Source organism: Rhinichthys klamathensis, unplaced genomic scaffold (assembly GCF_029890125.1).
Source record: "Rhinichthys klamathensis goyatoka isolate OS25496 unplaced genomic scaffold, OSU_Roscu_1.1 h1tg000293l_1, whole genome shotgun sequence".
Lineage (NCBI taxonomy): Eukaryota > Metazoa > Chordata > Actinopteri > Cypriniformes > Leuciscidae > Rhinichthys > Rhinichthys klamathensis.
The window spans coordinates 470,001-493,266 of NW_026606812.1; the positions used below are offsets into that span (position 1 = coordinate 470,001).

The 23,266-nt window shown below is 42.7% G+C and overlaps 1 protein-coding gene across 4 annotated transcripts in view; it reads right to left on the reverse strand.

The window, feature by feature from the left end:
• Positions 1 to 23,266, reverse strand: part of csmd3a (CUB and Sushi multiple domains 3a) — a 423,029-nt gene that overhangs the window by 385,780 nt on the left and 13,983 nt on the right. For all 4 annotated transcript variants that reach the window (XM_056269911.1, XM_056269909.1, XM_056269910.1 and 1 more), the window contains exon 2: positions 2,059 to 2,281. In XM_056269911.1, the coding sequence (XP_056125886.1) occupies positions 2,059 to 2,281 (223 nt within the window). The remainder of the gene's footprint in view (positions 1 to 2,058; positions 2,282 to 23,266) is intronic.

A 23,266-nucleotide genomic window follows, 5' to 3' on the forward strand; every position in this document is an offset into this window, starting at 1 on the left:
CGCCTCGTTCTGATTCACTTAGCAGATTTTAATCAGGGGCATTTAACAATTTCTCTAAAGGAAAACACAGATAAAATGCTTCACAGGCCATATAAGCAACATACTGAACCCATTTTACTAAAAGAAAATCACTATATGTGACTTTATAGAGCAACTGTAACAAAGGGGGCGGAGCTTAGAGAAGAGTCAATGTTGCAGATAAACACTTTCCGGCATGAGAATCAACTGGACCGCTTTCTAAACCGTCTGTGACACCGAAAACAAATCACAAATGGACGTATTCAGAGAATAAAACAAACACTTTATCAGAAATGTATTTTTCTGACAACTCTCTGGCATTTTAACAGAGGGAAAACTGAGGAAATGACATCACTAGTGCAATATGCCGCTTATTTTTGCAATCTGTTTAGCCAATGAAGCGTCGTTTTCTGGATACGGAGTCTGTGAATTCCAGATTGGTGTAAAATAAATACTTTCCATCATCGTAATTGCCACGAGTGAGTTTCAGCTGCAACTGCTGATTTTGTTCCTGGCTGGTGGAGAGTTTCGTTGCAATAATTGGTTTACCCTTTAATTAGAGGAGAGTTAGTGTAGGTTAATTCTGTGTGCTTTTACACATTTGGAAGAGTTTCGACCCCATGTTGCGTTGGTAATCGGATCTATAATTCACATATAAGCACTGCGTTATGACACGAGTAATGCAGCAACTCTCTGGTATAACACAATTAAAAAAAAAAAAAAACATTTAAACCCAAATCAATAATTCAAGCCCAAATTTTGTACATTCAGTATAGAGTATATAACGGAAAAACGTCATATGGTACCTGAATATATATACTATATATAGACACACACACACAAATATACAGTACCTGTCAAAAGTTTGGAAACATTTACATTTTTCAAGTCTCTTTTGCTCACCAAGGCTGCATTTATTTAATTAAAAATACAGTAAAATTGTGACATATTTTTGTAATGTAAATCAGCTGTTTTCTGTGTGAATATACAGTAAAGTGTAATTTATTCCTGTGATTTTCAGCATCATTACTACAGTCTTCAGTGTCACATGATCCTTCAGAAATCACTCTAATATGAGGATCTGATGCTCAAGAAACATTTATGATTATGATTATTATTATTGGATACCATTCAAACATTTGTGGTAAGATATCAAATAAAAGATAAATTAATAGTTTTATTCAGCAAGTATGCATTAAATTGATCAAAAGTGACAGTGAAGACATTTATAATGTTACAAAAGTGTAAAAAAAAGTGTAATGTTATTCTATATAATACATTTAAAAAACTAAATTTAATATGCCGTTCATCGAACTTTCTAGTTATCAAACAATCCAGATTTTTTGTTTTATCATGATTTCCACACAAATTTGACTGTTTTCAACATTGATAATAATCATAAATGTTTCTTGAGCATCAGATCATCATATTAGAGTGATTTCTGAAGGATCATGTGACACTGAAGACTGGAGTAATGATGCTGAAAATCACAGGAATAAATGACACTTTACTGTATATTCACATACAAAAACAGCTGTTTAACATTTATAATAATATTTGTAATAGATTATGTCAATATTTAACGCCTACTTATTAATCTAAAAATCAGTTTAAAACTAAAAATCTGTCATTTCCACAAAATAAAGACAAGGCCCTTTTACTTCCCATCACTGTCTGTGTTTATTTCGTGAGAATGACGATACATTATTCTTACTTCCACGCGGACACATTTCTTATAGAAACAGGAAGTGGAGGCGAAACACATGGAAGAGCTCGTTATTCTCCCCGTTCCCCGTTTATAGCCAATCGGCTTTACTCGATGTCACAGCCATGAATCAACATTTGCTATTTGCAGTCAGCAGCAGGTGGCAAGGACATTCTCGTTTCACAGACACAATTTGCATAAGCCCCTGAGCAGGAAATGATGTCATCAATATTTTTGCTCCATTTTCCAAATGTTAAATGAGTTGTACAGAGTACATAGAGCCACAAAACTCATTTTGATGTCATGGCTGTGCTTTAACAATCTCCCGTTCTTACCTTGTCCTGAAGTTCGCAGGATGAGGATGTCCATCATATAAAGATAAAAAGTCATATTCTTCCTCCACAGCGAAGGACTGAAAAACTATATGAATTCTGCTCCTCTCCTCGGCTATAATAACCCATGTACAGTTCGCTCCGTTAGGGTATCCGTGAGGAAAGCCTGGACTTTCTATGGTCCCATTTTTCCCTTTTAATGTCCCACCACATGTATAGATGAAACCTGTAAAAAGAGAAGGAAATATGAGTCAATAATGGCAATAACCCACAAATGTCTCAGAAGATTTACAGAATATCCCATTAGGATGAACTTTCCCAGTTCATTGGAACGTTGCATTCGGTTGTTTACAATCAAATCAATTCCTGATGCATCAATTTTTCTTACATTCTATTTAACTTTATACAAGGCTGTTGAATGCTTGAATTTGATTGGTTCATAAAGTTGTGCGATTATCTTCAGGGGAACGCATGGCTAAAGTAGTCCAGGCAGGTTTTGACCGCATTACAGCTCGATATCACTGCGCCAAATGAGTTATTTCAAAGGTCTTTACAGCCGACGACAGCAAAAGAGCCAAAACTCACGACGACACTGACCAAGCAAATACATATCGGATAAAACAACACATTATTACCATGTTTTGCCACAAAATTATGTTTTATTATGTGTAGAAAGCACATAGTCTCTTTCTCCCGCTCAAACACACACACATACAGTACAGACACACACTCACACAGAAACGTGTTGTCAGCGCTCCTCTGATGATTGTATCCGTGAAATAGTTTAGCAACGTAAAAGCTACACGACACTTCTCACTAGCGAGGAAATAACAGCGCTGTTTTTGAAGCAGATAAACTTACAGTTTCACTATTAGAGACACTGCCGAACACTGAGAGACACACAGACTCAGGTAATTCACACACGCTAAATCTCTCTCTCTCTCTCTCTCTCTCTCTCTAATAACTGCATTAATCTGCTATCAATGTCTCAATCCTCCTTTACAAGCTCTAAAATGACGTTGTGAATCAGCAATGGAGGCGTGGAATGAGATGCGTAAGAAATGAGTCCTACACACGAGAGCGTTTTAAGAACAAAAACCTGAAAAATATCTTGAAATACATAATCTGCACACTGTTTTGAGGTGTGGTACCTCTAGTATAAGCAGAATAATTGACGGGCCGTTGAATTATTGAAAAATACCCCGAGGTGGCATACCAATCGTCAATTATTCCTTACTTATCACCAAATTATGGAATTAAAAAGGTTTGCAACCTACATACATCTCCTGAGTTATGACAGAACAATCTCTGAGCAATACAATTACCCTCTTGGAAGTGTTTGTATAGCTAGTTAGTATTCCTCTCCGCGCTGAACACATCACTCAACTCCCTGAAGAAGACAAACAACTGGTGGCATCTGACATCCCAATCACATTACTCAAACCGTGCCAGTTTGTGCGCTGATGCCCGTAATGGTTTGATTGTGTCATGAATAACTATAACTATGCGTCGTGTTTGAGTCACCGTCGTCAGAAGGCTGAGGCGTTAGCGGTTGGGTTTAATGAGCGTTCCTCGTGTCATCGTGGGTGAGCATCTACTCTCACATTACCAGGGCTTTTTATACGCCTCAACCTGAGCAAATAGACTGGTAATGACAACCAGCATTAATTGAGCTTTTCCATTTATCCCTTTCCGCTTCCCTTAAGGAGTAATTAGCTTTGCCGACTCCCTGAGATCAAGGATCTTTCCTCTCCCATCTCTCAAAGCAGGAGGAATGAATCCAGAAGGGACTGACCCACAGACACCCCCATCTCAGATCCACCGAGAACGCAGAAATAACACAAAGACTATTTTTGGGGCCATCAAGAATTTTTCCATCATTTTCATGTCAATTAAGTGCATATTCTCATTAGTGTGATGCATCTGGATTTTTTCCATTAGACTGTCATTACTGCGATAAAAGCTCTCGTCAGTGTAAATATGAGTGCTTGTCTCAACCAGCTACAAATAGCAACAGGATTATATATATATATATATATATATATATAAATATATATATATTAATTTAAACATTTAATTACAGAATACAAAAGAGCCAGGGGTTCAGGGACAGCCAAATATAACATCACATTTGAATTGAGAGAAAGAAAATAAACATAATAATAAATAAAAAATGTGTTATTTTATTTTCGATTCATATGACATCATGACTGATAACTCTTATTATTAAATCGCATTGGTCCAGAAAATATATCACTACATATAGTAACATATAATTTAGGGCTGTTGATTTAACGTGTTTATTTGGTGCGATTAATTATGGGGGGGAAAATAACACGCTACAATTATTAACTTATTAATAATTATTTATTACTTACTTATTTTTGACTGTGTGATTAGAACGCAGTTAAAATGCCGGTAAAATTGAAGATATGAGAGCAAAAAAAAGCCATTTTATGTGTTTTTGTCTAATTATATTGTATGTGATCTAGTTTAGCAATATCAAACAAGCAAGAGTGAAGTTTTTTTCTGAATATCAATGTGATGTTGCTTTTTAAGTTTTAGAAGAAAAGAAGCATGAAGGGGTTATTGAACATTTTAGGGTTTCCATCAAGAGATCATTGTATGGATTTAGTTTTAATTAATTAGTTTTAAACTTTATTTGTAAACACACTCTTTATCACTAGAAAACATTTAGTATTATGCACCAATTGAAGACATTTCTCCTTAAATATTCTCCTTTTTGGCATTAAGGGTTCTTTAAAATTTAGTCGAGAACCCTAGGGTTCTATATAGATATTTATAATATCTATTCAATGCTTTCTCATCTCTAACACAATAATGATTTTAAATTATCGTAATTTCTCAGCCAAAATTGATGTGGGTTTAATTTGCGATTAATTTGATTACTTAATCGGCACATCATGTAATGAATCAGATTAAAAATGTAATCCCTTGACAGCAATATATAAGTGATATAACTGCACATTAAAACATTGTGAATTGCTTTCAATGTGGACAAACTGCTTTTCACAGCATCGGCATTTCTTAACAAATAAATCCTCGCACCTGAATGACACAGGCATGTGCATAAGACATTAACACACCGTGAAGAGAACGGAAAAGATCCCACACACACACCATAGCTTGCAAAAACATCATTATATTGCAACACTAGTTATGCAACAGCTGGGGAAGAGTGTGTGACTCAAACATTGGAATATATTGGTCATAGAAGTGTGTTTTTTTCCCTTTTTCTTCATAACTGCATTGCAATTAAAAAAAAAAATTTTTTTATTATTATATAGGGTGAGGTATGATCCAGACATGTTCATGAGAAATCACACATGCAACACATGTACACAATTCAATAGCCAATCTCTTTATGCTAAACTCTAAATTGATATTTCAAATTACCCACACTTAAATAATTCCATCTATTGGGACAGAATAAATTGTGTTTATAATGGACAACACAGTCTAACAGGAGAGAAACGTAATCGATTCCAAATATACAACAATTAGAGCAAAAACATAATAATTGGCATCTAGTTGTTTCTCACAAACAAAAGCTGTGAAATCCTCTAAAGGCCCTTTCATTAAAATCTGGATTGAATTAAGCAATAAGATACAAGAAGCTGTTATAAAGTAAATAGTCATGACTGTTAGGACATGACTAAAGGCGATAGTTAGGACATATTGATTGCCATGATGTGAATGCACCAATAAACAGATTTATAAAAAAGATCCTACAATGCCAAGTATCACAAAATATCAGTATAAAATTGCATATTGATATATAGGCACAATCTATATCATCTATAGATTCTGCACAGTGAACAGGTTGTGTCAATTAACTCCTGAAACGCCTCCATTGTAGTCTTGAGTTTCTTCCGGGAACGAACACGTCACAATATTCCTCATTATAATAATTAATGCGCAGAATAAAGGGGCGGGGCCTGGTTGAGTTCGTTAGTAGTGTGTTAAACTGGCGGTTATGGAAAGGGGCGGGACATTTCCCAAACACACTCGAAGCGCTCGACCAATCACAACACACTGCTCCAGCCGACCAATCAGAGCACAGTGTGCTTTTCAGAAGGAGGGGCTTCATAGAGACAGGAAGTAAACAGAGCGTTACTGACAGACTGGGAAGAGAGGAGCCGCAACAATGGAGAATATGAGGGAATAATCCATGCAAACCTGTAAAGACTTTGTGAAAAGGCATATTAGGTCCTCTTTAAATTAATCCATTTTGAAATTTTAATTAGAAAACAATTAAACAGAAAAGACAGGACCATGTCTACAGCATTATATGCAGTTCTCATAATGAATTGAAAAATACAGAAAATCATTTTTTAAAAAGCTCAACATCAAGCAAACGTTTACAGACAGACCCAAAGTCCTGCAAGTGCACAATCTCTTTTATCACAAACCTTTTATGGCCAATTAAAAAATAAACATGAGAAAATCCCAGCAAGTACAAAACGCTTTAACAACTTTAAAATTAGCTTGCAGTGAGGTTACATCACGGTACAGTGATCATTGTCGCGCTGTGTGTCTGTCTCCCGTGAGCCTGTCTCTTCTCCTCCTCCATTACGTCTTATCTGCGTGCCGCTCTGCATTGGTAGCGCGCACGTGACTGTGCGCGCCTTGGCACTCGCGACCAGGTGAATTAAATTGGGGTAATCAGAAGCTCGCGCTCAGTTCAATGAGCGGGAGCACATATACACAATGCAATCATTTGGTTGTAATGAAATGGACTGAGAGGACGGCAGAAGCATTGTGCATCCACTGTGAGGAATGAGACTTTTGATTGTGACGGGCTATCGGTAAGCTCATGGACTGTCATTTAGATCTTTGTCCGTTTAGATGCAGAAATGTATTTAATAAGCTAAATGTGTTAATGTGGGTGTGAGTTAAGAGTTGTCACTGCATAGTTAAAGAAATAAATCTAAAACCAAATGCTTGGATGTATATGGTTAAAAAATGTGGGCTTCTTACCTTATATTTGTGAGTAAATACTTAAATAGACTTGTTAATGCTTAAAATACATATTAGTAAATGCTGTTAAAATATAATTGTTTGTGGGACATTATACTTCATCTAAAAATATTTTATATTGTTGGAATACTTACCTTGACATGTGTTTACTGTAACTGTGAATAATACCTGTTTATTCAAAATGCTTATTTTTGTATTTAAAGGTTTTTCACCTGTTACTTCTATTACTTCTGTTGAATTGGTCAGAATAAAATCATCTGAGTGAAATCCGAAGTCTGGTCCTTGTCAAGTGTGGACACCTCACAGCTAGAAGAAAACACTTGACAGTGAAAAACCGGCCTGGCCAGAAGGAAACCGGCTGTGACCAGTGAAGACTCCACAAAAGCCCACCGCAAAGAGGGAGAAGACTCCACCTGGGGGCCTGGAGGAAATCAACTACCTGCCGGCCACCTGTCAGTCCAACAGCCAAAAAGGGCAACATGGCCGAGTCCAAGTCACTCGAAGAGCTGAAATTGGAGCGAACTACAGTAAAAAGACTTTTTTCCCGACTCGCCAACCATATAAAGAGGACCCACATGGAGATGTCTGTAGAGGAGCTACAAGGTAACTTCAAAAGACTCACAGCAGAGGGCGCCAAAGTGATGGATGTAAATGAGGAGGTTGAGGCTGCTTACATTGAACTCGGCAGAGGAACCGAAGCGGAAGGCGCACCTGAGTTAAGTGACCAGCAGAGAGCCGACCTCGAGAAGACGGAGAAAGAGTGTGAGCAGAAGTTAAAAGAAGGAAAGCACCTAGTTCAGGAGACACTATGGGCCTCATTTGGTGAGAGAGAACTGACCCTTGCTCTAAAAGCTGCAGAGGCAGAGTGTGAGAACGTCTTCTCCGCTCAGCCTAACACACCCCTGGAGGCGTATGACTTTATGCTCCACCATTTAGAGAGCCTGGTGCGCAAAGCCAAAGAAGCGCACCAGACCTGGAACCGCTGGGCTCCCCCAGCCGAGAAGCAAGACTCCACTCGTCGGCTAACGGAGCTCGAAACCCAACTTCCTAAGCTGGTGTCAAGGAAAGCCGCCCTGATCGGAGCAGCAAGAATTGAAGAGGACACCAAGAAGGTACCCGTCACAGCCCACAGCGCAGCCCCTGTTGCAGCCATAAAGCTCAAAGCCACAGCTTTACCAAAGTTTACTGGCAGCCAGCGTGAGTACTACAGATGGAGGAAGGAATGGGAGGCTCTGCAGAGGCAAGGTGAACCAACCGGGTCCAAAGAGGTGAAGAAATTTCAACTACTTGATAGCCTCGAGGAAAGAGTGGCCAAGGATCTACGGCTCTCTACTTACACTTCAGCAGACGAGATCTTCAGAGTCCTAGAGAACCGCTATGGAAACCAAGCCACCATCGCCATTGAGATTGTCGAAGAGCTACAAGCTATTCCACCTGTCCGTGGTAACCACCCGAGAAGAATCATAGAGCTCATCCAAGCAGTGGAAAAAGCCCTCTATGATTTGACTGAACTGAAGAATGCAGAAGCCATAAAAAACCCACTGGTGTTAAAATCCATTGAGAGTAAGTTGCCAGAGTCTCTGAAGAAAGACTGGCTTACCCACGCTACTGACCCGAATAATGCTGTGACCCACTGGAACCGCTTTGACAAGTTACTGGCATACCTCCAATCCCAAGAGTCCATCTATGAGCAGTTAGAACAGCTGGGAGACATCGACCCTGCCAAGGAAAAGACCAGGTTTCAAACCAAGCATGCCCGAACACGGACAGTTAAATCCAGCAGTGAAATAGCAGGCTGCATCATCTGTGGAGATCCGAAACACAAAAGAAAACTTTATATCTGCAGGAGGTTTAGGACCACTACAAAGCTCCAAGAAAAGAGGAGCGCAGTGCAACAGCTTGGAGCCTGTGAGGGGTGCCTCGAAATCCACAGCGAACCCTGCAGAAAAACTACTTACCTGTGTGGGAATCCAGAGTGCAGAGACCAACACCACTACCTTCTCTGTCCCTTGCCCAGACACCAGTCCCAAAGACCCAAGTTCGGTCCTGTGAGAGCTGAGGGGAAAAGACACACCGAGGCCCAGGAAGAGTTTCTCTCTAAACTTTCATCTGAGCTAGCGCAGCAGTGTCGCAATGCTTTCTGCAACATCGCATCTCAAGCATATAACTCCACTACAGCAGAGAGAGGCCTTCTGGAGGAGACTGGTCTGCACGAATACCCAGTGCTCCTGATGCTCCTTGACGTCACTGCCAATGACGGGCAAAGAATCGGAACACTTATTGATCTTGCGTCTGACACGAATTACATAACCCATAAAGCTGCAAGCAAGCTGAACCTCCGCAGTGAAGATGTCGCACTAGTCGTCCATGGCGTTGGAGGGTTGAAAGTGTCTGTTGCAACCAAGCGCTACCTCCTTAAGATCCGCGTCAGCACTCCGAGAGGAACTTTGAAGTCTCACCAGCTGATCTGCTATGGACTTGACAAGATTGCAGAAGTGCACAGACATGTTCCATCTGATAAGTTGCAGAAGATCTTCCCCGATGTTCCCCTCAAAGACCTCATCAGACCCAGAGAAATCCAGCTTCTGATCAGCCACAAAGAAGGGCAGCTGGTGCCCCAAAAAGTCCGTTCAGTTGGTGACCTGGTGCTCTGGGACGGTCCACTCGGTAAGACAGTCGGGGGCATGCATCCAGACCTCTTGGAGGAAGTCATCCTGAAGGCACACTCGTCCAAGACTCACTTCGCTAGATCGATGAGAACTTCAGCAGTCAAGTATCGTGAATTCACTATAGACTCAACTTCCTGCCAGTATCCCGACCACCCCGAGATCCAGTCTAGCACAGCCACCAGCAGCAGAGACTTTCTGAAGTGGTGGAGGTGGGAAAGCATCGGAGCCGCCTGCCAGCCGAAATGTGGAGGGTGTCGCTGCGGGAACTGCCAGCCAGGGGGTAAGGAAATGACGATTGCAGAAGAAAGGGAGATGGAGATCATAAAAAATGGCTTGACCTACACGACTGGAGATGTACACAGCACCGAACCACACTGGCATGCTAAGTATCCGTGGGCAGAAGATCCAGCAACCCTGCCAAACAACAGGAGAGCAGTTGAGGCAACATTCCTCAGAACTGAGAAGCAGCTGTCAAAAGAACCTGAGTGGAAGGCAGCCTACGGTGCACAAATCCATGAGATGGTGAACCGCAGAGCTGCAGTGAAGCTGTCCGAAGACGTCCTGCAGAGTTGGACTGGGCCAATGTGGTACATAAGTCATCTCATCGCACCAAACCCACACTCAGTCACCACCCCAGTCAGACTAGTGTGGAACAGCAGCCAAAAGTGCAGAGGTCTCAGTCTGAACGATATCCTCATCAAAGGTCCTGATGTCCTGAACCCGATCAAAGCTGTCCTACTGAGATTTCGAACTGGTGTCTATGCTGCCCTGGGTGACATTCGGAAAATGTACAACTCTGTCTGGCTGGAAGATCGAGAGGTCCACTTGCACAGATTCCTGTGGCGTGACAGTGAAGATGCTGAAATAGAAGATTTTGCCATAACAAGAGTCAACATCGGAGACAAACCTGCCGGTTGCATAGCCCAAGTCGCCATGCGAGAGACTGCAAACTTGCCTTCATTTAGTCACTTTAAGGAAGAGAGACGCGTGCTAGAAGAAGATGTCTACGTCGATGACATCCTGACTTCACACAACGATCTTGACCATCTGAAAGGCCTCACAACCAACATCAAATACATCCTGAAAGCTGGAGGATTCCACATAAAGCCCTGGGTTTACTCCATTCAAAGTGGGAGGAAAGAACCTGAGAAGGAGATGCCAAAGACTATGATCCTACCAAACCAGCTGACGGAAGGCGACAACAAAGCCCTTGGCCTTGGTTACATCATCAATGATGACAAACTCCATGTCATGGCTGCAGTTAACTTCTCAAAGAAAAGGAGAAATATGCGTCTTGGTCAAAACCTGCTCAAGGAAGAGGTCAGAAATCAAACACCAGATCCACTCACCAGACGAGAGCTGCTAAGCCAGGTTTCTAGCCTGTACGACCCACTCGGCCTTGTGACTCCTGTCAAGCAAAAGGGTGCCATCCTTGTTAGGAGAGCTTTTCAAGAAGCCAAAGTAAAATACTGGCTAGAGGACACGTGGGATGCTGCTTTGTCTGAAGGTCTCAGAGAAGATGCTATAAAGCTATTTGAAGAATATGCTGATCTGAGCCAACTTCGTTTCACCAGGTCCCTGACTCCGCCAGATCCCTGCGCAGAGCCCAGTGCCATCACGTTCTCTGATGGCAGCCAACATGCATATGGCGCAGTGATGTATCTTCGCTGGAGCTGCAGCCATGGTGTCGTTGTGAGATTGGTCGAATCCAAAGCCAAGCTGACCCCCCTTGACCACAAAGGGGATCCTGTGAAAGCTGAGATATGCGGAGCAGTCTTCGCAGCCCGCCTCAAGACCTACTTCCAGAGACACTGCCGACTCCAGGTCAAGAGATGGTATCATCTTGTCGACAGTCAAACAGTCCTGGGTGCAATACAGCGTGAGAGTTATGGCTACCAGACTTTCTTTTCAAACCGTGTTGGTGAGATCCAGAGCAGTACCGATGTCCAAGACTGGTGGTGGATTCCTGGGCTAGCAAACATTGCAGACATCATCACCAGAGGGGCCTGTCCAGATGCCCTAACTGAGGACTCTGAGTGGCAGTTGGGTCCAAAGTTCCTCCAACTTCCTGACGATGAGTGGCCGAAGAAGTCTGCCAGAGATGTTGCAGCCCAAGCTCGAGACAAAGTCACAAGGATCCAGAAAAAGGCATTTGTAGCACTACTAACCAGAAGTCACCTGAAGACAGCGCATAGTCCAGCCCAGCTAGAGTCTGGAAGACCACCAGCAGGAGCAGCAGTGCGACAACTAGTCGATGAAAAGCGCTTCAGCAACCTGAGAAGGCTGGTTGGGACTGTGGCTTGGATCTGGAGAGCAGCTAAGAAGTTCTTGAGTGCCAAAACCAGAGACCAAGAAAAGTGGGAGGCAGTGCCATCCTCGGGTGTCCTTACAGTCAGTGAGAGACGAGACGTGTTTCGAGACCTTTGCCTAGCAGCACAAGAGGGCGTCAACTTCCCAAGCACCACAACAGACAGATTAGTCGTCTACAGAGACCAGACAAGTGGACTTCTAGTTTGTGGTGGCAGAATCCAGACCTTTAAAGAAGATCGCAGAGCTGTTCCACTCTTACCATTCCAAGCCTGGTTATCCACCTTGCTAGCCAGAGAAGCACACAGTGAAGCACATGACGGAGTGGCGGGAACCCTGCTGCGGATGAGGATAAAGGCGTGGGTCATCAGAGGAAGGATCATTGCCCAAAAAGTTGTTGACAAGTGTATCGTCTGCAAGAAAGCAAAAGGAAGAATCTGTAAACAAATAATGGGAAACTTACCTGAAGAGAGGTCAAGTCCTGCAGCACCATTCGAATTTGCATCCGTTGACCTGTTTGGACCTTACCATGTGAAGGATGATGTCAAGAAGAGAGTGACCATGAAAGTATGGGGCGTCGTGTTTTGCTGTATGTCCAGCCGAGCCATCCATGTCGAGCTAGCAAACACACTATCGACAGAGAGCTTCCTGTTTGCTTACCAGAGATTCACTGCTGTCCGAGGCCATCCCCGTAAAATCTGGTCTGATCCTGGTACGAACTTTGTCGGAGCGAGATCTGTCCTAAAAGAGATGTACACTTACTTGGATCAAAAGAGAACAGAGTCACTTGAAGAGTATGCTGCCAAAAATGGGACCACCTGGACGTGGAAAATCCTCCCAGCTGACTCGCCTCACCGAAACGGGGCCGCCGAAGCCGCTGTCAGAGTCACCAAGAGAGCCCTTCAAAGCCTTGGCAATGTAGAAGGCCTTACCTTTAGTGAGTTCCTGACAGTGCTGCAGCTAGCTGCTAATCTTGCCAATGAAAGACCCATCGATGCCAGAGTCCAGAGTCGAGAAGAGCGCATCCAGTACATCACGCCGAACAACTTGCTGCTTGGTCGAGCCACACAAAGTGGAGATTTTAAAACTGTCGACTACACCATTTACCCATTCAAGAGGCTCAAAGAAGTACAAACGATGGTAAGCAACTTCTGGAAGTCCTGGAGCCAACTTGCTGGTCCGAACTTGTTCATTCGCAGTAAGTGGCATACTGCTGAGAGGAACGTTACCGTTGGAGACATAGTTTGGCTCTGCGACCAAAACGCACTGAGAGGGCAGTTCAGGCTTGCAAAAGTAATCAGCGCAAATCCTGATTTCAGAGGTGTCGTTCGAGATGTTCATGTGAAAGTCTCTCCAAGTTCTAGCACCTCTGTGAGAAATTCAAAACCTGGTGCCACGGATCCCGAATCGGGTACCATACTGCATCGGGACGTCCGACGCCTTGTGGTCCTCATGCCAGTGGAGGATCAAGTTAGAGACCAGCCCACTTGAGAGTACGATCTTTCTGGGTGTTGCCACGTAAAGATCGAGTGGGAGGTGTCGCGCTGTGTGTCTGTCTCCCGTGAGCCTGTCTCTTCTCCTCCTCCATTACGTCTTATCTGCGTGCCGCTCTGCATTGGTAGCGCGCACGTGACTGTGCGCGCCTTGGCACTCGCGACCAGGTGAATTAAATTGGGGTAATCAGAAGCTCGCGCTCAGTTCAATGAGCGGGAGCACATATACACAATGCAATCATTTGGTTGTAATGAAATGGACTGAGAGGACGGCAGAAGCATTGTGCATCCACTGTGAGGAATGAGACTTTTGATTGTGACGGGCTATCGGTAAGCTCATGGACTGTCATTTAGATCTTTGTCCGTTTAGATGCAGAAATGTATTTAATAAGCTAAATGTGTTAATGTGGGTGTGAGTTAAGAGTTGTCACTGCATAGTTAAAGAAATAAATCTAAAACCAAATGCTTGGATGTATATGGTTAAAAAATGTGGGCTTCTTACCTTATATTTGTGAGTAAATACTTAAATAGACTTGTTAATGCTTAAAATACATATTAGTAAATGCTGTTAAAATATAATTGTTTGTGGGACATTATACTTCATCTAAAAATATTTTATATTGTTGGAATACTTACCTTGACATGTGTTTACTGTAACTGTGAATAATACCTGTTTATTCAAAATGCTTATTTTTGTATTTAAAGGTTTTTCACCTGTTACTTCTATTACTTCTGTTGAATTGGTCAGAATAAAATCATCTGAGTGAAATCCGAAGTCTGGTCCTTGTCAAGTGTGGACACCTCACAGCTAGAAGAAAACACTTGACAATCATAACATGTTTTAGAAACCAGATCAAAGATACAATGATATATGGTGTGCAGTTTACATACAGTAGCCGATATAGATAATCAAAGACAATCTTAGATTTCAGAATCTTAAATTGCAAATGCATCCTAATGTTATCTTGTGTATTTTACTACAAGATTTGTGGAGCGTTTTGAATAGATTTCCTGCTGTTTAATCAGCTCTAGTGTCAAAGTGGCCTAAAATAATGATGTGTAATAAATGAGAACTAAATGAGAAAATACTATCCACAACACGACCAATCCACGTGATGTAAATAAAGCAATAACTCAACAGTGGCAGTGAGTTAGTGATTCAACTGTAATGCACTTACTAGAGTTAATGCTCAATGTTTAATAAATAATTGCATTTATTAATACAAAAAAAATGTGTTAATCAGACTACCTTGTAGGTGTACTTTTAAGTATTTTTTCCATTAATTTCTCCCATAGGGAATTTTTTTTAAGTCTTAGTTAAAGCGTTATAAGATATGAACCAAAGCAACCGGCTACGAGGACAATCACAACATTACACACTTTGATTTGAAGCAGAAAAGTGTTTGAAAATTGGAAAATATAAAAGACTGTGAACTTTAGTGAGGGAAAGAACTACAATCCCATGATGCATTGCGAACAGCATAATCGAATTGAAAATGGTGTAGAAATATAAAACTACCCATTTAAAAATGTCGATTATAAATATAAAATCAATATATTTTAAGTGTATTGCAAAATATCCATATATAACCCCCATCTCAGTATTTTGAGAGTGTAGGGAGATCGACTCGATCACATCACTCGCAGTGCTTCATGGGAGTGGGCGGAGCTAAGGTGCATTTTGCTTGTTTTGACTCTGATTGGTGGAATCTGTACATTTTCTGTACAGCATCATGGGTAATGTAGTTTTTCACTACAAATTCAACTGTTACACGATTATTTTAAAACTATAGCTCACAGTAGGGCTGACTTTAACAGTTTATAACCATAAAATCAGTTTCCCCATGGAGAACTTGAGACACTTGTTGTTCTCTGTAGAATTCAATAAAATGTACAATCACAGTTCACACTCATCCAATCAGAAAGGTCCATTTCAGGACGTTGATTCTGTGAGCGCTGTGACATCTCTGGTGGAAAGAGTAATTCTGTCTGGATAATGCTAAACCTTTCATTTGTTCAGACAGACGAAATTGAAGGCGATCGAGAGCAAAATCCGCTTTTGTCTGCATTATCAGAGTGGCATCAGCAGGAGATGACGGTCGAGACTCCAGGGTTCTCCATGAAGAGTCGACAGGCCCTTCACACACAATCCTTATTCTGTTTTAAGCACAAAACTCAAATCTTAGACAGTACCGCCTATTTTATTTTTATTTGTATCCGACACGCCAAGATATATCAATGCTCAAAGCTTCTATTAAATTAAAGATTTTTTATTCAGTATAAAAGATGCATGTAACATTAAAAAAGCAATATTAACATAACATAAAACTGCAAATGATCAGTCCCTTTTAGTGTTTTCCTAATATAGAAATATTTCTATACTGTTTTTGCGAACAAATGATCATTTTCTCTACTTGTCCATATTTTATATCACAATAGTATATATATAGCTTATATTATCACAGGCAATAAAACAAAACAAAATTTTACAAAATGCAAAAATAAACAAATAAAGTTAAGTTAATGAATGAATGAATAATGGGTTTTATAAAATATGGTAAAATATACAATAATCATGCAACAAAGACACAGATTCTGCGGTAATTGAATTTAAAGTCGCCCATTAAACGTGTAACGCTTTTGATCACACTCCTGTTGGAAAAAAGTTATGCTGTGTAACGGAGGCCAGCTAGTAGTTGCTGTGCGAGTAAACCTCACTCCTCTGATCTCAAAAGGCTCTCTAGCGACAGATGCTAGAGGCTGCAGTCTTTAGCCTCCTTGTTAGAGCGCCTGACTCTCATGCCGGAGACCCGGGTTCGAGGCCTGCTCGGAGCGGGTTGAGTGGGACCCGGGTGGAGGGGTTACAGCTGCAATTGATTATATCCGTAGGGAATGATTATATCGTATAAGTCAGGAGAACTGCTGGTTCACACACTCTCAGACCCGCTTCACACACTCTCAGACCCGCTTCACACACTCTCAGAACCGCTTCACACACTCTCAGACCCGCTTCACACACTCTCAGACCCGCTTCACACACTCTCAGACCCGCTTCACACACTCTCAGACCCGCTTCACACACTCTCAGACCCGCTTCACAAACTCTCAGACCCGCTTCACACACTCTCAGACCCGCTTCACACACTCTCAGACCCGCTTCACACACTCTCAGACCCGCTTCACAAACTCTCAGACCCGCTTCACACACTCTCAGACCCGCTTCACACACTCTCAGACCCGCTTCACACACTCTCAGACCCGCTTCACAAACTCTCAGACCCGCTTCACACACTCTCAGACCCGCTTCACACACTCTCAGACCCGCTTCACACACTCTCAGACCCGCTTCACAAACTCTCAGACCCGCTTCACACACTCTCAGACCCGCTTCACACACTCTCAGACCCGCTTCACACACTCTCAGACCCGCTTCACACACTCTCAGACCCGCTTCACACACTCTCAGACCCGCTTCACACTCTCAGACCCGCTTCACACACTCTCAGAACCGCTTCACACACTCTCAGACCCGCTTCACACACTCTCAGACCCGCTTCACACACTCTCAGACCCGCTTCACACTCTCAGACCCGCTTCACACACTCTCAGACCCGCTTCACACACTCTCAGACCCGCTTCACACTCTCAGACCCGCTTCACACACTCTGACACAACAGACCCGCTTCACACACTCTCAGACCCGCTTCACACACTCTCAGACCCGCTTCACACACGCTCAGACCCGCTTCACACACTCTCAGACCCGCTTCACACACTCTGACACAACAGACCCGCTTCACACACTCTCAGACCCGCTTCACACACTCTCAGACCCGCTTCACACACTCTCAGACCCACTTCACACACTCTCAGAACCGCTTCACACACTCTCAGACCCGCTTCACACACTCTCAGAACCGCTTCACACACTCTCAGACCCGCTTCACACACTCTCAGAACCGCTTCACACACTCTCAGACCCGCTTCACACACTCTCAGACCCGCTTCACACACTCTGACACAACAGACCCGCTTCACACACTCTCAGACCCGCTTCACACACTCTCAGACCCACTTCACACACTCTCAGACCCGCTTCACACACTCTCAGACCCGCTTCACACACTCTCAGACCCGCTTCACACACTCTCAGACCCACTTCACACACTCTCAGACCCACTTCACACACTCTCAGACCCGCTTCACACACTCTCAGACCCGCTTCACACACTCTCAGAACCGCTTCACACACTCTCAGACCCGCTTCACACACTCTCTCAGACCCGCTTCACCCACTCTCAGACCCGCTTCACAAACTCTCAGACCCGCTTCACACACTCTCAGACCCGCTTCACACACTCTGACACAACAGACCCGCTTCACACACTCTCAGACCCGCTTCACACACTCTCAGACCCGCTTCACACACTCTCAGACCCACTTCACACACTCTCAGAACCGCTTCACACACTCTCAGACCCGCTTCACACACTCTCAGAACCGCTTCACACACTCTCAGACCCGCTTCACACACTCTCAGAACCGCTTCACACACTCTCAGACCCGCTTCACACACTCTCAGACCCGCTTCACACACTCTGACACAACAGACCCGCTTCACACACTCTCAGACCCGCTTCACACACTCTCAGACCCGCTTCACACACTCTCAGAACCGCTTCACACACTCTCAGACCCGCTTCACACACTCTCAGACCCGCTTCACACACTCTCAGACCCGCTTCACACACTCTCAGACCCGCTTCACACACTCTCAGACCCGCTTCACACACTCTCAGACCCACTTCACACACTCTCAGACCCACTTCACACACTCTCAGACCCGCTTCACACACTCTCAGACCCGCTTCACACACTCTCAGAACCGCTTCACACACTCTCAGACCCGCTTCACACACTCTCTCAGACCCGCTTCACCCACTCTCAGACCCGCTTCACAAACTCTCAGGCCCGCTTCACACACTCTCAGACCCGCTTCACACACTCTCAGACCCGCTTCACACACTCTCAGAACCGCTTCACACACTCTCAGACCCGCTTCACACACTCTCAGACCCGCTTCACACACTCTCAGACCCGCTTCACACACTCTCAGAACCACTTCACACACTCTCAGACCCGCTTCACACACTCTCAGACCCGCTTCACACACTCTCAGACCCGCTTCACACACTCTCAGACCCGCTTCACACACTCTGACACAACAGACCCCCTTCACACACTCTCAGACCCGCTTCACACACTCTCAGACCCGCTTCACACACTCTCAGACCCGCTTCACACACTCTGACACAACAGACCCGCTTCACACACTCTCAGACCCGCTTCACACACTCTCAGACCCGCTTCACACACTCTCAGACCCGCTTCACACACTCTCAGACCCGCTTCACACACTCTCAGACCCGCTTCACAAACTCTCAGACCCGCTTCACAAACTCTCAGACCCGCTTCACACACTCTCAGACCCGCTTCACACACTCTCAGACCCGCTTCACACACTCTCAGACCCGCTTCACACACTCTCAGACCCGCTTCACACACTCTCAGACCCGCTTCACACACTCTCAGACCCGCTTCACACACTCTGACACAACAGACCCGCTTCACACACTCTCAGACCCGCTTCACACACTCTGACACAACAGACCCGCTTCACACACTCTCAGACCCGCTTCACACACTCTCAGACCCACTTCACACACTCTCAGAACCGCTTCACACACTCTCAGACCCGCTTCACACACTCTGACACAACAGACCCGCTTCACACACGCTCAGACCCGCTTCACACACTCTCAGACCCGCTTCACACACTCTCAGACCCGCTTCACACACTCTCAGACCCGCTTCACACACTCTCAGACCCGCTTCACACACTCTCAGACCCGCTTCACACACTCTGACACAACAGACCCGCTTCACACACTCTCAGACCCGCTTCACACACTCTCAGACCCACTTCACACACTCTCAGAACCGCTTCACACACTCTCAGACCCGCTTCACACACTCTCAGACCCGCTTCACACACTCTCAGACCCGCTTCACACACTCTCAGACCCGCTTCACACACTCTCAGACCCACTTCACACACTCTCAGAACCGCTTCACACACTCTCAGACCCGCTTCACACACTCTCAGAACCGCTTCACACACTCTCAGACCCGCTTCACACACTCTCAGAACCGCTTCACACACTCTCAGACCCGCTTCACACACTCTCAGACCCGCTTCACACACTCTGACACAACAGACCCGCTTCACACACTCTCAGACCCGCTTCACACACTCTCAGACCCACTTCACACACTCTCAGAACCGCTTCACACACTCTCAGACCCGCTTCACACACTCTCAGACCCGCTTCACACACTCTCAGACCCGCTTCACACACTCTCAGACCCGCTTCACACACTCTCAGACCCACTTCACACACTCGCTTCACACACTCTCAGACCCGCTTCACACACTCTCAGACCCGCTTCACACACTCTCAGACTCTCAGACCCGCTTCACACACTCTCAGACCCGCTTCACACACTCTCAGACCCACTTCACACACTCGCTTCACACACTCTCAGACCCGCTTCACACACTCTCAGACCCGCTTCACACACTCTCAGACCCGCTTCACACACTCTGACACAACAGATCCGCTTCAAAGATCCACTAAACGTCACCCAAAAAACACAGCAACAATTAAAAAAATATATATATATTACAATAACAAACACTTTATTATAATGCACTAATGTTTATTAAAAGTTAGGGGTCAATATTTTTTTTAAAGAAAAAAATACTTTTTTTTTAGCAAGGATGCATTAAATGGATCGAAAGTGACAGTAAAGACATTTATAATGTTACATAAGATTCTATTTCAGATTAATGCTGTTCTATTGAGCTTTCTATTCATCAAAGAATCCTGAAAATGGTTTCCTCCAAAAATAATAACTCAACATTGATAATAATCAGAAATGTTTTGTGAGCAGCAAATCGAGTGCAACAGTCGAGTTCTGGAAGTAGAAACTCCATTCATTTTCTCCATAGGGAAACTGGTCAAATAACTTATACTTAGGATAAAAATAACTTATAAAGCGTTTAAGTCAGCCCTAGCGACGAGGTTGTTAATCGATGGAATTTGCTTCTGTTGAATGCTAATTTATTTCAACTTAGTTTTAAAATTAGCATGTTTAACTGAAGAATTAATGGTGAAAAACGACATTACCCATGATGCTGTGCAGAAAATCCCACACTGTAAAAAGTAAAACCTAGATCTAACTTATAAAAAGTGAGGCAAGTGGCTGCATTGGATGTTTTATGTTGATTCAACTTGTAGCCTTTTTTAAGTATATTGAACACTTTAACATTACTTTATACAAACGCAACAAAATCAAGTTGAGTTAACTAATAGTACTAGTATTACTCAGTTAGATAAACCTACTTTTATTGGTACAGGTAACTTATTTATGAGTTGCTACAAGTAACCTGTACTCATTTTAATTAGGTTTTATGAACTTTGTTTTCTTAGTAAAATTAACTTAATCATATGTGAATAAACATTTTAATATATTTTTTTAATTGTCAATAACAATTACAAATTCAATTGAAGAAGAAAAAGATGAGAAGATAGATTAAAAACAATATATAATTTATTCAATGTCAACCAGTGTCACTTTTAACAGTGACTACAAAACAGCAAATAAATGTGGCCGCACATGTACACTCTAATATAAAACAAACACTGTAGAAGTGTATTTTCAACCTGTTCTGAACCCAATCTGAAATGTTTGGATCAAGGTAAATGTGAGCCATAACATCACATTGTATCACACTGGAACTGCAATGTCAAAAATGACATGATGATGGTTTAGGACGCACAGGGTCCAATCCTACAAAAAGCCTCTGATATATCTCAAGTATACAGCAGTGTTGAGGGATACTTGAGGTCGAGAGCATAGGTAAGTTCAAACAGGAGGCAGCATGCTTTCGACAGGTTTGGCACACCTCTGACCACGGGCTGTCCTTATATGATAATCCCAATCGTGTCGGGGTGATGGCACATGTAAATTTTCACTGGGCAACTGCCAAGCTCAGCGTGCACCTCTGTTTCAGCCCGACTCTATTGGTGGAGACAAAAAAGAAACAAGAGTTTGGTCAGACAAATAGGAAATGAGATGAATATTAGCAGACAGGTAGAAGAGATAAGACACAAAGTCCAAATTGTACTTTTGTTGCTAAAGGTGGTGGATACAAGATGGATACTGTGACTAGAACATGTGACCAGAGTGAAGTCTACCATGACAATGCCATAGAGTGTGGGTACTAAAATATCATGATCTACTCTAGCATGAGTGTTGTATTTTTCTGGTTCAAAGGATGCATTACAATAAAACAAATGCAATTGTCCTTGCCTGTACCTGATTGGTCATCACATTACTGTTAATTAAGCTACAGAGTTTAAATATTTTTTTAGAGCAAACGTAATCACCCCATATCATCACAATATTAATAAACCCACTAAGCAAAATTATGTTCAAAAGACATCTTTTCAACGTCTTTGTCACAAAGACGTACATTGAAAAGACGTCCACTGAGGAGCCAGAATGAAAGTTTTTACGACTTTTTTTAGGTGTTCTGTAATGAACGTTCACGGAAGCTCCTTTCAAGGTTGAAAACTAGTTCAGATGTGGACAATGTGGACAATTTTCAACATCATTTAAGGTCTCATTTGGACAATTTATACTTATTCTAGACCAAATAAACACTCTCAGGATATATTAAATTAAAACTCACATTTATTTCAATGTAATTTCCATGTGTAATTGCAAAGCAATTAACAGACAGTGAAGTTTCTTTTCATGATTTTTGGACAAACACGCACTGACATCTTTAGACAGTTTAGCATCTGTAATTTATACATATTTGGATCGTGAGAGAAATCAGATTCGAACCAGGGACCTTAAGCTGCCTGCCCTAAGTAGACTGTGTGTTTGTCCAAAAATTATGAAATCATTACTGTCTACTTAGGGCAGGCAGCTTAAGGTCCCTGGTTCGAATCTGATTTCTCTCACGATCCAAATATGTATAAATTACAGATGCTAAACTGTCTAAAGGTGTCAGTGTGTGTTTGTCCAAAAATCATGAAATCATTACTCTGTTTGTGAGTTGCTTTGCAATTAGAAATTACGTTGAAATAAACATGAGTTTTAATTTAATGCATCCTGAAAGTGTTTATTTGGTCCAGAAACAGTTTAAATTGTCTAAATGAGACATTAAATTACATAAAATATGTCCACATCTGAACTAGTTTTTAACCTTGTATGGAGGTTCCCTGAACGTCTATTGGACTTACAGAACACGTATAATCTGATCAAATTGTAATTGAATCTATTCTGAAGTTTGTCTTACCTGGATGTGAAGCTCGAAGACCCCAGGTAATAAAAGTGCTTGGGTATCTAAAGACCGGGAAAATGTTAGATGTTAGAAATAAGGTTAAAAAATCAGTTGTAAATGTAACTTCTTTAAGTAATAGATTAGAAATAGTTTAAAAATCTAGACCAAAAATCTGTCATTAATTGACTATGCAGCATTAAAATAACGTGGATCAAATCTCTAAAATCAGACAGACTACTAAACATACATCTCTACAGTCTAATCTGTGCATCTGCTTTAGTAATGCAAAAGTATAACATAATCTCTGAGTCCTGTCAGACACA